Below are 16,767 nucleotides of genomic sequence, written 5' to 3'. Positions count from 1 at the left end.
AGCTGGTCTGTTGTTAAAATTGGACTTGAATCACTGATTTACCTACTTAAAAAGATATACTAGCAGGGAGAGGGCCATAGACTAATGTTTATAATTTTAAGAAAATTTTCTACTTTTGTACTTATGTACACCATTGTAGACAGTATTGTTTAGTACCTTTTAGATATACATCTTCTTTCCTTTTTTTTTTTTCATCTACAAATGCTATCTGGACAGTATACCAATACTGGAAGTGTTTTCCAAGGAGAAATAAGTACACCCTCCTCCTTCTCTCAGAAGACTGTATCAACAAACAGTCCTATCTATTTTTAAACCTCAGCCAAAATGACATTTTGTTTATTATTTATTTCACCTATTATCATTTTCCTGGCTTTTATGTGTGATTGTGTTCTGCCACAATTAAAAAAGATTATCCATGTGTTCTGTTTTAATCTTGCACTAAAATAAGGTTTTTCTCAAGTTTGTAAATATAGAAATTCTATTCTGGAATAATCCCCATTATGTCTCCTGCAGGAAAGCGTCTCCAGCAGCTGATGTCTCCAGGCTTGGATATAGTTCCTTGTCAAATCACAAGTACATTCCCCGGAGGGCAGTGCTCTACGTACCTGGAAATGATGAGAAGAAAATAAAGAAGATTCCGTCCTTGAATGTAGATTGTGCAGTGCTCGACTGTGAAGATGGTGTGGCTGCAAACAAAAAGGTAATGCCATGATTTTAGGACTGGCAAAAGAAATGGATTGATATTTGGTTCTCTTGCTGTGGCATTGCTCTTATTTGGAAAAATTCTACTGTACTGATCTTTTGCTGATTACTAACAGTTTTTTGACCCAGCTCTTATGAGGGTTTCAAATGTGTGTTTCTCTGTTCTTTGAGACAAAAGAAGAATTCGACCAAAATATATTTTAAAATTATGAACTTTAGTAGATGTGACTGTGTGTATGTATAGATAAAAAGATAGGCAATCAATGTTGGCCATGATGCTGGCTGCTCTAGATAAATGAGTCACGTAATGCTAGAATTGTGGTGAAAATTTTTCAGACCAGTAAAATGCAACTAGAAATTTATTTCTTCTTTTTTACCACTAGGTATATTAAGTAGTGGCTTATCTCTTCTGAGACAAGTGCCAAGAAAATAAAAGGTAGTCTTCCATGGATAAATCACCATTTTCCCTACTTAACTATAGGGAAACTACAGCCAGAACCTTAGGGTTGGTTGTAGCTTCTGGCTGATTTCCTCATGGCCTGACCAGGGAAATGAGCCTTAGAAAATATCCGATTTTTAAACAGGTACAAAAGGTTCTTACTGAGTGGTTGCATAGTGGGTGCTTTTTGTTTCATTTTGTTGTGCTTAACTTTGTTTTCTATGTTTTTATAATGAGTGTGGATTTGTAATGATTAGGTAAAATATATAAATCATAACAATAACTTATGATTGCATGCAACTTTTTTAGTTAAAAACATACATTCACTCAACCTTTATCTACGAGGCCCTAGACAGTGAGGTTGGGCTGGGAATGGACTGTGGAGCCAGCCATCTGGATTGATGCCTATTTGGATAGTTTCTTGCCCCAGGTGATCTGAAACACCATGGCTGTACTATACAACTTTCTGAATTAATTGCTTTCCTTGGAGATTCTAGCAAACAAATATTTGCCTTAATTAAAAAAAAAAAAAGTTCATTTCCAGCATCTTCCTAATGGTCAAACCAAAGCTTTCCAAGTATTTGGAAAAGGATTAGAATGAGCATGTGGAATCTAAAGCATCTACTCAACATCTTTGGCATGTGCCAAGGAAAATACAATTAATCTTTTTTCTCCCAGAGATTAATGTAAATAAGCTTTTTTCTGAAGGATATAATGTGATTCCAATATGCCCCTTCCCACAACCCATGCAGTATGACTTAGGGCAATTCAGTTTACTTCTTTGCCTCAATTTCTTATCTATACTGTAGGGATGACAATATCTTCTTTTGTCAGGGACAGGGATTATTATGAGAAAAAAGTTGATAAAGTCTGCCCAGGAGTAACTTGATTTCCTATAGGAAGTAGATTAGATAAATCCTGTAGTAATCATGATTAGAGGGCAGTTTATTTTAGCATGGTAGCACAGTGAGCCATTAGGTGCCCTGATAAACTTAATTATATTTCTTCATAAATCTTGAGGCTGTCCTCCCATACCCACCTGAGGACTGTTTCCTGCCACCCAGATAAGTTGGAAATACAGTCCATTCTTTCCTTACTGTTTATCTGTGTTCTGAAACCATCCTTATACCCAGAGTAGTAGCAGCTGAGCTACTGCTTAGGAGAAACTCAAGGAAGAGAAGGTGAGAGAAGAGTTACTGGCCAGTGGTGCCTGCCATCTTGGAGTGTATGTCCACACAGGGTTTTCATTAGGACATTCCAATTCTCCAAACACAAATGAACTTGCATTAATTATTAGACACACTCTTTTATGCATGCTGAGCTTGAAGTCAACTAAAATTCCCTTCTTTATCCACAGAAAATTCTGGAAATCCAGGCTGGTACTTGTAAAAAAAAATTTTAAAAAAATGTCTATCCAGGACTTAATGTTCATTTCATATATTTCATTTCATGGCCCTGTCAAAGTCTTTTTGGATTTTGATTTCATCATCCAACATTTATATCACCTGAGAATTTGACAAGCATACCATATGAAAATTGAACAAGTTTCTGATGGATATATTGAAGAAGTTGGAGCCATATGCTATACAAGCATGCCACTAAAAACTTCTGTTCAAGTTTATTGATCAAACATTTATATAAGGCTGACTAAATGCCAGGTGCTGTAATTTGCCTGACAACCCAATGAGGTACTATTAATATTATTACATTCGTTTTACAAATAAGGAAGCTGAGGCACAGAGCAGTCAAGTTCATGAATAATACAAGGAATGTGATTATTTGGTCACCTAACTCTCCTAAAATCTAATCTTTTCATGAGGATATCATGAGATTTTTATCAAATGCCTTTTCAAAATGAAGATACATTCCTGATTTACCTGTCTAGAAATACTTTCTCTTTCCGTACCTCCACCTAACCAGAAAAATGAGGTCAGGTAGATGAGCTTTGTTCTTAAGGAGCCCCATGTCAGCACCTAGTAGTTACCACCTCTTTTTGAAGTACTAGAAATACCAAAATGGTTTGCTGAGAATTTTCTGTGTAGGAGGTTCTATATTACATATGTTATTATTTACATTATCTCATTTACATATATTAGTTACCTGTATTAGTTCCATATATTATCTAGTGTGTATTACTTATATATTATCTTGTTTACATATATTATCTCATTTAATCCTAATAGCAAAGTTTTGAAATTTGTTCAAGCTCACATTGCTATTAAATGGCAGAACCAAGATTCAGATCTCCTAGAATTTTTGCCAGGAATCAGCCTCCAGCTCACCTATTGGCATATTCTATCATTCCCTTTTCCCATTTCCTTGGAAAGCTATTGACTTGGCTTTTCTTTATCTTTTGTCAACTTCCCGTTCTCCATGATTTCTCAGAGGTTAAGGGAGCTCTGTGTTTACATTTGCAAATTCTTTCAGTGTCCTTAGCTTGCCATTCATTTAGACCTAGGGACCTCAATTCATTTGAAAGTCCAGATAAGCCTGAAACTCCTCATATTTCTCATGTTCTTTTTTCTTTATTGAAGTCACTTCTTAAAGTTTCTTTTTTTTTTTTTTTTTTTTTGGAGACAGAGTCTCGCTTTGTTGCCCAGGCTAGAGTGAGTGCCGAGGCGTCAGCCTAGCTCACAGCAACCTCAAACTCCTGGGCTCGAGTGATCCTTCTGCCTCAGCCTCCCGGGTAGCTGGGACTACAGGCATGCGCCACCATGCCCGGCTAATTTTTTTTATATATATATCAGTTGGCCAATTAATTTCTTTCTATTTATAGTAGAGACGGGGTCTCGCTCTTGCTCAGGCTGGTTTTGAACTCCTGACCTTGAGCAATCCGCCCGCCTCGGCCTCCCAAGAGCTAGGATTACAGGCGTGAGCCACAGCGCCCGGCCATCTTAAAGTTTCTTATTTGGACGTTATTCTTCATGATGGAGGAGATAGAAACCATTTTTAGAGAGCTTATTTTTTAGTAAGAAGAAATCCATATTAAAATTCTCATTTCAGATTATCTAGTTGTATAATAGTTTTGCTAGACTGAACTATCATTGCCTAATTCAGCTTTCTTGAATTGTTAAAACTTAGTCACTTCATTTTTTATCTCTTTTTATTTTTTTATTAATAGACTAATTCCATAGTTCATTTGATTGACTCTCCATGGAGTGTGGGCTTATAATGAAAACAATAGGAGTTTCCACAAAGCAGTTTATAAGCATATAATATGTTCCAGCAGGCTCTAATCCTGTCCTGCTAATCCAATTTGTGTTTAAGTAGCTCCTTCATGTCAAGGATGCTACCACCAGCTCACCTTCCCAAGCATGGATGATGGAAAGACTGTCTCCACTCCCCTCTTATCTTCTGCTTTTCATTGTTAAATGAATGAGGAGGTATGGGGCTGTCTAAGCCACTCTTTGCTGAGCTATGGTAAAAATATGCCAAGTAATGCACAGATTTCTGGTGAATCACCATGACACTTGGCAAGCCCAAGAAAGTAGGAGTGGAGGAGGTAGAAGCAAAGCTGCTATTTTTTTTTTTTTTTTTTTTTTGAGACAGTCTCACTCTGTTGCCCGGGCTAGAGTCCCATGGTGTCAGCCTAAGCTCACAGCAACCTCAAACTCCTGGACTCATGTGATCCTCCTGCCTCAGCCTCCCAAGTAGCTGGGACTACAGGCATGCACCACCATGCCTGGCTAATTTTTTCTATATATTTTTAGTTGTCCTGCTAATTTCTTTCTATTTTTTTAGTAGAGATGAGGTCTTGCTCTTGCTCAGGCTGGTCTCGAACTCCTGAACTCAAACTATCCGCCCACCTTGGCCTCCCAGAGTGCTAGGATTACAGGCGTGAGCCACCGTGCCTGGCTGAAAGCTGCTATTTCAGTTGAGTAAATACTTTAATAATCATTTAAATGTATGTAATATTTAAGTTTAAATAAATACTCAATATTTAATTAAATACTGAGTACCTGCTCAGCTGGACACTGTGGCAGGTAGGAGGGATGCAAAGATGGTTGCAGATCCCCGGCCTGGAGGAGTCACAAGTTGGTGGAGACAGACAAAAAAGTAAAGTTATAGTCCCACAAGATAGGTCTGTAAGAACACATTCTTTTTTTAATAATTTGGTTCTAAGTGGCTTTTAATTGCCATTTTGATCTCTTGCTTGAAACATGAGATACAAAAGAGTGCTTCCCAAACTCTATGGTAAGGAAGCAATTTGGCTATTTTTGTTTCTCTTCGTTTCTTCGTTTCTTCCTCCTTTCTTCTCTCCCTCTCTCCCTTTCTTTCATATCCAATCCATTGTAGACCAATACTTCTTTCTGTAAAATACAACAAAAATGAATTTCTATTTAATAGAAAAATTAAATGCTGCCTGGGTGTCATAGCGATGTAAGTACTATAGAAGTTTCTAAACTCTTACTCTCCAACATTGTACTTACCACATTGTGGTGTGGTAAGATTTCGTGGAACTAGAGTGAGCCACAGACCATAGCTGGAGTAGCAGGGACTTAGCTGCGTTAGGAGTCTATGGTCATGAGGATCTTACACAGACCCTTCAGGAAGCCAAAGGACTGACTCTCGCAGGGTAATGTATTGGGACAGCAGGTTTTCTCTATGCATGTCATGGAGTTTGCAAAATTTGCTATTTTTTAACCTTCCCCCTCAACTATGGTAGACAAATAAAAGACCATAGAGACAGAAAAATACCACTTTTTCACTTTAATCTCCTTTATAGATTTCTTTACGCAAAGGGGCAAGATATAGCCATCTCAGATCTTACTTATTGTTTTCCCTCAGGAAACCAGAGAAACAATTATCTTTCTTAAGCTGCTAAGCTGTAGATTTTTACTTTGCATCCCTGTGCTGGGTACTTGAGCTGTTCTCCCTCAAGCACCTCAACCAAAAATGGAGTAAGAAAAAGGCCAAGGAAAGCAGCAAAATCTGCCCATGAGGGTGAGAGCCTGGGAATAGCACAGAGCAGGTGGGCACTGGGCTGGGGTCTGGGCACTGAGCAAGACCCACTTACAGTGACCTTTCCCCACTGTGGGGACCTGAGAGGAGGGTTGGGTGGGGGTGTCTGGGAAGAGCCGGAGCCACCCTCAGTAGAGGGGTGGAGGGAAGCTGCTGGCTGGGTAGGGATTAGAGCAGTGGCTTTCTTGCCAGCCACCTGCTCTGTGTGGCAGAGGACCCAGGGCTGCCAGGAGGCCTTCTTGTCGCAGCTGCCCTCTACCATGAAAAGCAAGAGGAAGCCATTTGTCTTTTAAGTGGCAGTTAGTGCTTCAGCAGCCCCCAGCCACTCCTCTGGGCCGTGTTCTTTGAATGCTTCTGCTACCTCCATCAGTCTTGGCTATCAGGACACCCCCAAGGCCTAGCATGGAGGAGACAATTGGAGGCCACCTTGCCTCCACATTGCTCAAGTGCCTCTTCCCCAAACAATAATTCCCACAGGAACTCCTCTGCAGAACAAGGGAGTCATTCCGTTTTCAAGTGTGAGTGTTGCTTGTTAAGAAACACCAAATATCAATCAAGATTATTGGCCTATTACTACTCTTTGATTAATATAAATATGACTTCCTTGTACTTGGCATTTTAAGCCAGGTAACTTTGGGTTACTCTGTAATGCCTTTAATTGCCATACGGATGGAAGGTCCTTTTCCACCTGAGCATATGTATTCTTTCTAATTTGTGCCCTCTTGTTTACACTTTTCTTGTGCACATGCACAGCCATACACATGCACACACAAGCACATAGACACTAAGGCCCCATTTGTACTTACATACATATACCATACACATACACAAATCCATTTGGCTAAATTTTAAATTCCTCAGTGCTGTCACTTTTGTTGAAATAAATTAGTAGAGTGGCTAGGTGTATTCTCCCCACAGGGAGAAAGCTAACTGATGTGCAGTGAATGATTAAATGTACACAGGGGCGTGGGGAGCTAACTCCTCTTCAATAGGGGTGTGAAATTAGGATGGGAAGGCTCCTCTCCCAGGTGCTTTGCCTTTATTAAAAGACTTAAGAGCTTGGGAGATTTCTTCAATAGGAATTGGGGTATCTGTGAGTCTTTCTGGAACAGTATGGAAAGCTGAACTGTGCTTGGGAACTCTGCAAGGTCTTTTTGATCCTTAAAGGTTCTGATATAAAAACCTATCCAGGCTTTTACAAAAGTAGTAAAATGTTTTCAGTCTTTTTTTTAATCCCTTCATACCTTTGAATAACCTTTCCCCTTTTGAGGGGTAATTGTTAAAAAACAGAAAACAAAAACCAAAAAACCTTCCCCCCTTCACTGTTTTATTTTTCAAACCAGGCATCTTCTTAATGCAAGGATTCAAATATCTCTATTAGGGTCATAATAGTCAGCAATTTCCATTTAATGAGCTCAACAAAGTCTCTCTACAAAGAGATGCAGGCTTTAAATTGCCAGTTATTTCTTTTCCTGCAATTCCTAGGAATCCAATTAAGTAAGACTGAGTATGATCTATAATATGGTATATCTGACTACAGAAGGCCCAGGCCTAGGCAATAAAACAGATCTTTGAGCTCCAGCTCAAAATTAAGATTTAAAAAAAAGAAAGAAAAGAGCCCAGCTTAAATGATTCGAAGCTTTATAAATGTGAAAACTGTAGCCATTTTCTGTAAAACGAAGTAAGAGATAGCTTGGAGACTATAGTGAAACTCATTAAACTTACTCCAAATTTAGCTACTAATTAAAATCTCTTTTATGATGGGACCAGGACCACAGGTGATATTTAGAAAATAAATCTAAGAGATTTCAGTTTGCTAAATCTCTGTAACTAAAGAATCAAATGTGTGTAGCCACTAGCAAAATTAAGCGGGTATAGCATGAAATCATGCAGAGAAATGTGCTTTATATTAAAAAAACAATATATTTTTCAAGTTTTCTTATTTCAATGGCCATAAGAAAATATTAAATACCACTGTGGGGGTTTTTTTGTTTGTTTTTGTTTGTTTTTTTTTTTTTTTTTGAGACAGAGTCTCACTTTGTTGCCCAGGCTAGAGTGAGTGCTGTGGCATCAGCCTAGCTCACAGCAACCTCAAACTCCTGTGCTCAAGCAATCCTACTGCCTCAGCCTCCCAAGTAGCTGGGACTACAGGCATGCGCCACCATGCCCAGCTAATTTTTTCTCTATATGTTAGTTGGCCAATCAATTTCTCTCTATTTATAGTAGAGACAGGGTCTCGCTCTTGCTCAGGCTGATTTGGAACTCCTGACCTCGAACAATCAACCTGCCTCAGCATTCCCAGAGTGCTAGGATTACAGGCGTGAGCCACCACGCCCGGCCTGTTTGTTTTTTTGAGACAGGGTCTAGCTCTGTTGCCTGGGCTAGAGTGCAGTGGTGTCATCATAGCTCACTACAGCCCTCAAACTCCTGGGCTCAAGCAATCCTTCTGCCTCAGCCTCCTTAGTAGCTAGGATTACAGATGAGTGGTGCCATGCTTAGCTAATATTTTTATTTTTGTAGGGATGGGGTCTCACTATGTTGCCCAGGCTGGTCTTGAACTTCTGACCTCAAGCCATCCTCCCACCTCAGCCTCCCAGAGTGCCAGGATTACAGGCATGAGCCATGGCCCCCAGCCCCACTATGGTTTTAGTAATAAATCAGTGGATATATTTTATAGTTGTGGTCCCCAATCCCTGGCCTGTGGACTGGTACCAGGCTGTGGCCTGTTAGGAACTGAGCAGAGCAGGAGGTGAGCAGCAGGTGAGTTAGGGAAGCTTCATCCATATTCACAGCTGCTCCCCATTGCTCCTCATCCTCCCTCTGCCCACCTCCACTCAGTCTGTGGAAAAATTGTCTTCCATGAAACTGGTCACTGGTGTCAAAAACATTGGGGATTGCTATTTTATGGCATAATTTAATATTCTGATTTAGATAGACAATTCAGAAATAATATCATACTTTTGCTATGTGTTTTTAAATAAATCAGCACTTCTCAGGGTGGTGATGGTGGTGGTGGTGGGGTTTAATTCTTATTCTTTACCTGTTATAGAGGCTGAGGAAGATAGTGTTTTATTGATAAAAGAAGAGGAAAGTATGGCTTGTCAGGGGCAAATGTCAAGTCAAGAATTAACCCAAGACATAGCCCGCTTTTCTACTAAAAATATGCTATCTGTATCAAATATGTTTTTGTAATTTTCTTCATGTGATGCAAGTGTGCTAGTCATTTATTGGTCAGAAATTAACCTCCTGAAGTTAGCAATTGGGCCCTGAATTCCCAGCCAAGTCTAATCTAAGAAACAACATATTCTTAGACAAGTTATTGATTAACTCCAGATAATTAGATCAAAAAGATGTCCCTTTGTCAGAAGAGCTCAAAAGCCTCGAAAGATGAGCCAGGGACCTGGCCTGAGATAAAAGAACACTTTTGTCTTTGGTTTTCCAAAGCCTGCTCAAGTTTTTCCATTGGAGGGTGAATTTTTGGATTCTCCCAAGGTAGGAGTATAAAGCTAGAGTTGAACACATAGGCATTCCAAGAAGCATTTCATCTAACTCCCCTTCCACGGTATCAGGGTAGGCTAATGATCCAGCCCAACTGGGGCAGTTCTGCAGGGCAAAATGTCAAGAGTGTCTCTTTCCTAGAGCTGTGGGTGGGTAGACACACTGGGGAAGGCAAAGTAGAGAGTTAGGGCCAATAACTCTCTACTTTGGTGAAAAAACTGTTCCCCATAGTCAGAGCAAAGGGAGCCTGAAAGGTATGGAGAGCCCAGGCTTGGAGTTAAGATATGAGAGGCTTAGGGAGAACTGGATCAAGTGAACTTCCTCTGGTCAGGTCCCTAGGATGGGAGCTAGGACTAGACCTTTTCCTATTTTTGCTGGAGACATGCTGTGCACATCAGCCTTCAACTTTGAGGGTCAGAAGGAATATGAGGATTAACACCTCCTTCCTGAGTTTGGCTAAAGACGGTGGTCATCTTTGAATTTTGGCCCATTTCTAAGCCAAAGACATTTTCCCACAATTATTCTTTTTAGCACTGCCCTTCCTAAGGAGGCCAAGCATTGGAGCTGACCGTGGTGCTGAAGGTGGCCTGAGAATAATGATTATAGAGAACATTTAGCAAGTATTTCCTGGGTGCCAACACTGTTTCTGAGTGCTCTGTGCGGATTAACTCATTCAGTGCTCACAGCAACTCTATGAAAAAGATGCTGTTATTATCCCCATTGACAGATAAGGAAAATGGATTACACAGAGGTTAACAAACTGGTCACACAATTACGAAGCAGGGAAGCCAGGCAGTCCACATCCCAGAGCTGCATTTTTGATCACTACATTTGCTAATAAGAGTTATTAACAGCCGGGCGTGGTGGCTCATGCCTGTAATCCTAGCACTCTGGGAGGCCGAGGCGGGCAGATTGCTCAAGGTCAGGAGTTCGAAACCAGCCTGAGCGAGACCCCCGTCTCTACCAAAAATAGAAATAAATTAATTGACCAACTAAAAATATATATACAAAAAATTAGCCGGGCATGGTGGTGCATGCCTGTAGTCCCAGCTACTCGGGAGGCTGAGGCAGTAGGACCGCTGAGCCCCGGAGATTGAGGTTGCTGTGAGCCAGGCTAATGCCACGGCACTCACTCTAGCCTGGGCAACAAAGTGAGACTCTGTCTCAAAAAAAAAAAAAAAAAAAGAGTTATTAACAGAGCTATACAGAACCTGCCGAAATTTCACGTGTCCAATACCATCCTAGCAGAGAAGTGAGCCAAGGTTCCCCATCTCAAGTTGCCAGGCAGGTTGCTGTGGGTTGGCATTTTGGAGAGCCAGACACAGTAGTGAAGACTAGCTGAGTACAAGCAAAAGTGGGCAGCCCACCTACTCCATCAGGATAGTCATCACACCTTAATGTAATGACTTGTTCCACATCTGCTTCTCTGGTAGAATCTCGGCTTTGCAAAGAGGGTGCCCTTGTATCTCTCACAGCTCGCCAGAAGTGCTGGTACATAGTAGGTACTCACCAAATATTTCATGAATAAAGTAATTACATTTGATCAACATATGATTATTATGAAATAATTATTAACTTATTATTTCAACATTAATAGAAGTACCATGTTGTGAAAATTTTAGTCCCTTTGTATTTTATATTTGTCATGCCCCATTTGGGGCATTATATAAAGTTCAGGGTACATCTTAATTTCTTACAGATGCATCTAAGAGATAAAACATGAAAGAAAGAACTAAAGACATGACCTGGACAATTTAAATGCTTGAAACAGGTATGACTGAATTTTTGTTGTATGTTAGGTTTGGAATCCTGTGCTATATTTTAGATTGGAGATCTTACAGTATCTCAGAAAGGTAGCTCCATTGACATGAAAGTCACTCTGAACTATCTCATTTTTAGAGGGTATATAAGCATTCTATATTAACAGAGCTTGTGGTGGCAGTTAGAGTATATTCCAATCGAATTTCCTATTTCAGAGCTGAGTTTATTGCTATTTGGCATTTGATTTTAGTCAAACCATGTTTTTGTTATGTTGTATTAACATGTAAAAGATTTCTGTGTCTGCCATGTTAACAATTTTCCAGTGTGTGTTTTTAAACAACACTCCACAGCTGAGCTCTTGGAGGACCAGGCCTATTTTGACAGCTCCCCTTAGTCCATGTATCACCAAGCTCATTCTCTGCCAATATGTTTCACATGATTTTGTGGACATGTGTAGCGCGCCTGTGCAACTTGCAAACACCCATACATTATTACAATAATAATTGGGTTTTGATGCAACTGGAACTCAGTACTACCAAGCTGCCAGCATTTCCTTTTGGCTACCAGTACTAGGCAAGAAAATTATAGTCTAACTGTCTTCCTGTTTATTGATAAACAAAGTGGCCAGCCCAGCAATGGAGCCTGATTAGCAGTTTGCACCCTTTGTGAAAGGATAAACAGAACCCTACTGTTTTCTGTGTTTGACTGCAATTTGCATCTTTAAAGAGGTTGGACTGCCCTGAGATTCATGTTCCACTTCCGAGTGCCTGAATATTCTTTGATATGTTACATGTCAGCTTCCTTTTTTCTTCTCCTTCATCTTGAAACAATATTTGCCAGTGTTTCTCTGTTCCCATCTGGCTTACCATAAGCTTCCCCATAGTCACCTGTCTGAAGAAGGAGAGGAGAAGTGGGGGGGGGGGGAGAAAAAATATGTCTCTCTTTTATTGCACTCAAATTTTACATTCCCGGAAGGCCCTTTAATGTCATCTCTGTTCCCTTTTTGAAAAAAGAGTGATATAAAACGAAAACCCAAAGACTAAAGAGAATCTGCTTACCACTGTTTTTGGCCCACAGGGTCATTTTTGGGTTCCTTCTCCCTCCCTCATCTTCACCCACCCACCAAAAATTGCCTTTCCCCTTTGTAAAGTGAAATGCGGTATTAGCCTTCTATCCCAAGTTTGGTGTAGTGTTCTATTCTGAAATTTATTCTAACCTAATTAGGTTCTTAACCTAAATGGTAACAGACCAAATAGTTGCCTCCCTCTATAATTATTTTCAAATGAAAGAAATGAAGATCATTTAAACTTGAATTTGCATGATGTAAAAGAGAGCGTTAATACACATAAACATGCATTAATCTGTTTAAACAAACTTTCTCCATAATCCTTACCGTATGTAAACAACATTTGTTCTGCCTTAGAGATATTGTATGATTGGACCCATGAGACTCCAGTTATCCCACTGAACAGTTTCTTTTTATAACTTCAAAAGAAATGTTATATATTTATTGAAGGTTGTAGGGTGTTAAGTGTAGTTAGACATAAATTGTACCTCAGCTATTTCGTTAATGCCAATAGGATTAAATTAGATTTTATAGCCGTTGTAGAAGTCTATTTGGTAGTTAACAAGTGGCATTTTTAAATCCTGGAAAACATAATCCTATTACAAAACAGGCAGCTGAATTAACATAACCCAGGAAAGGAGTCTTCATGGATTAAAATTTTTTTGACAATGACAAAGAAAATCATCAAATTCTATGGGGTTGTTACATGCTTTTCTCAAAAGTAAGAACAGCCAATTGGGAAAAGGGAGCAAGATAAATGGCCAAACATGCTATTACTTAGAGTCTGTGTCTTTTTAAAGGGAAGGGCAATAGAGGCTGGGAAGTAAAGCTCAGTGTGGCCTTCTCTACATTACCTACACATGCACTAGTGTTTGAAAGGGGTCCTTGCTGATTTACATGTGGGTACTTCACTTTTGGTTGAATATAGTTACTTGCATTCAGTAATTACCTTCTCCTGATTTCCTTTTATTGTCACCAAAGAGCAAAAACGTCGCTAGTAACCAATGTCTATGAACAAAAACACAAACTGATGTGTGAATAAATTTCTGTAACTTTCTATGAAATCAGTAATTCTTTTTCAGTTATTGTTACACTCTAGAATCTGAGAATGTTAGAGCTGGAAAGACCCTTGACATTTATTTAATTTTTATAGTCCTGTTCCAAGTTTTTATACACATACACACACAACAGTATATGAGTGGCCTTTTTATTTTTAAAGAAGAGCCTTCCTTAAGTCTTAGCAATTGTTTTTCATTTGTTGGTGAGGGTGATTATTAGAGCTTGCACGACTTGCCAATTTTCATTTGCATGGGTATCATCTTAGCAGATAATCACATGGGTATCAATCACTGGCATATCATTGTGTTAGATAATTGCACGGACATCAATCACGTGTGTATCTGGAGCAAGTCATCACGTGGGCATCAATTTCATCTATCTGGAGGAAGGTAATTGCATTGGAAGCAGGGAAGGCTGTGTCTATATGGCAGATAATCACACGGGGATCAATCACATAGGTATAGAGGTAGATGATCCTGTGCATATCCATCACGTGTACCAGTGTGGCTAATTACATGGGTATCAGTCGCGTCAGTGCCCTGGTTTTCTGGTACAGGGTTACATGTGAAGCAAATGTGTGTTTGCTTATGTGCCCACGCCAAGTCAGGGGCCCACCAGTGGCTCGGCCTGCAGTCCCTAGGGTGATCCATAGCGTGGCCTTCCTTAGCAGAGTACTAGAAATGCCATGTTTACAGATCCAGTTGATATTCTTTTTTTTTTTTTTTTAAAGCTTGGCTCTTACTCAATAGGAAATGTTACTGGGAAGAATGTGAATGAGTATGGAAGACATTCCTGGTTTGTTCCCTTTCCCTGCTCAAACCCATTTTTCGTTCTTCAGGCGTCAGCCCCTGATTTCGTTCTCAGCCCATGTGATTTGGGTGTGGCTTCAGCCCCAGTGGAGTCTGGGACCCAGGGCCAACCAATCAGTGAGCTGCATTCCACTGGCCACAGTGATTGGCTCAGGCCAGGACACATGACATTAGCTGGTCCAATCAGTGAATATCAGATTTCTGCAGGAGAAACGGGAGGGAGAGCGAATTATTTTATTTCCGGATCTCACAAGGAAGGTGGTGGGCCTGGTGCTGCTGCTATTGCAGCCATCAGTGCTTGGGGGAGCCAGATCTGTCCGGGGCCTTACACGTGCTGCCAGAAATGAAGCCTCCTGGAGAAGTTAGGACTGAGAGGAGAAGAGAAACCCTTCCAGAGGGCGTTGTTTGTACCTGATTTCAGCAGTGCTGAAGTGAGGTCTGCTGCCGGACACGCTCACCTGAGCCAACAAAGTCCCTTTTGGGTTAAGCTAGTCAGAATTGGTTTTCTGCCCTCTTGCTTCATTAAGAGTCCTAATTGATAGGATAATTTCATCTGAGCCTTTCCTGAGAAGAAGGCTTAATAGGAGTGGGCCCAGAAGAAGGAGCAGCTCTGAGGGCAGAAGGAGAAGCTGAAGCTATAAGAACAGTCACCATCGCCCTCAGTCTGGGCCTGGAGCTGCGCTTGGCAACCGTCACCAGGCCTCCCCCTTCTCCTCCCTGTTGGAGTGCCCCAGTCTCCTGGCCTCTAAGCATCTGAGCTCAAGCTGTGAGGAACAGTTATTAAAGACTTTTAAATGCAGGCTTAATGTTTTCCCTTTTCCACCTGCCTATTCTTATTACTTTGATATTTATCAAATACAATGTACTAATTACACATTAATGTTAAAGTGCCTTTTCTACCACCAAAATAAATGAAAAATAAATAGGTGTCCTCATGGCAAGAAACGTGTTTTTCTAAGGCATTCTTTTATTGACATTTTAGTAGACAGGTAGATTTCTTTTTTTAATCAGCCTGAATGCTACATCTGATGATTATTGATTTGGGAAAGAGCCAAAAGTTTTTTTTTTTTTTTTTTTTTTTTTTTTATGAGACAGAGTCTCGCTTTGTTGTCCAGGCTAGAGTGAGTGCTGTGGCATCAGCCTAGCTCACAGCAACCTCAAACTCCTGGGCTCAAGCCATCCTACAGCCTCAGCCTCCGGAGTAGCTGGGACTACAGGCATGTGCCACCATGCCCGGCTAATTTTTTATATATATATATCAGTTGGTCAATTAATTTCTTTCTGTTTATAGTAGAGACGGGGTCTCACTCTTGCTCAGGCTGGTTTTGAACTCCTGACCTCGAGCAATCCGCCCGCCTCGGCCTCCCAGAGCCAAAAGTTTTGAAAAAGAAAATAATAGGGAAAAAAAAAAGAATTCTCCTTGTAAAATTTACCACTGTCCTAATTAAAATGTTTCTTAGAAGAACAAAATAGAATTTATATGTTTTGTTTACAAAATTGTATGTGACAAGCAGCTTGTGCCTTTTCTCTATCAGTTTGTATTCTTATTGATACTATTGCTTTCTGCATATGCTCAAGTTTGAAATCAGAAGATAGCATGACAATTCATAGGAACATCTAATAACAGAACACAAATCACTGAAATTTATTTAGGATCATTAGTCAATTTGGGCTACTATAACAAAATACTATAGATTGAATAGTTTAAATAGCAAACATTTATCTCTCACAGTTCTGGAGTCTGAGATCAAGGTGCTGGCCAGTTACCGGTGAGGACTCTTTTCCTGGTTTGCAGTTGGCCACCTTCTTGCTGTATCCTTACATGACTGAGAGAGAAATTATTCCTCTTATGTCCTTTCTTATAAAGGCACTATTACCGCTTATAGGGGCACTACTCTCACTTATACGGAGCTCTGCCGTATGACCTAATTGCCTCTTGAAGGCCCCACTTCCTAATACTATACATTGGGGATTAGGGCTTCAATATAAGAACTGGAAAGGGGGGGATATATTCGGTCCATAGCAATCTTAAGCCCTCATCTTAATTTAATAATGCCAAACTCTTTTTTGATGTTATTGTTAGACTTTAGAGATAGCAGAATGTACCATCTCTGGTTGAAATCACCTATTTTTAGGGGGTTCAGACTCCAGTTGAAGTTCACAAAACAATAGGATGGCTAATAGTAAAAAGGGAGAAGTGTAAAGCTTGACTCATTCACAGACTAATCATTTTCTAAGTCCCTTTCACCAGTGAGGTACGCATGTTCTCACTTGCTACAGATAAATATTTATGAAATGAATATATGTATGAATGAATGACTGAATAAACTGTTGGTCTCAAAAAAAAAAAAAAAAAAAAACAACTGTTGGTCTCTGGCTAGAAGGCATCCCAAGGACTTAAGGTGTAATGTGAGAGTTGTACAATTTATTCTCCACTGCAAGCTCAATTTATTCTCCACTCCAAGCTTCAC

The 16,767-nt window shown here is 40.1% G+C and overlaps 1 protein-coding gene across 7 annotated transcripts in view; it reads left to right on the top strand.

Annotated features, from left to right (window-relative positions):
• CLYBL (citramalyl-CoA lyase) overlaps positions 1-16,767 on the top strand; it is a 246,535-nt gene that overhangs the window by 145,237 nt on the left and 84,531 nt on the right. For all 7 annotated transcript variants that reach the window (XM_076009307.1, XM_076009308.1, XM_020290261.2 and 4 more), the window contains exon 2: positions 514-700. In XM_076009307.1, the coding sequence (XP_075865422.1) occupies positions 514-700 (187 nt within the window). The remainder of the gene's footprint in view (positions 1-513; positions 701-16,767) is intronic.

The sequence above is a fragment of the Microcebus murinus genome, chromosome 13 (genome assembly GCF_040939455.1).
Source record: "Microcebus murinus isolate Inina chromosome 13, M.murinus_Inina_mat1.0, whole genome shotgun sequence".
NCBI classification, from domain to species: Eukaryota; Metazoa; Chordata; class Mammalia; order Primates; family Cheirogaleidae; genus Microcebus; species Microcebus murinus.
The sequence above is the reverse complement of the archived record's forward strand: the minus strand, read 5'-3'. Positions and strand labels throughout refer to the sequence as shown.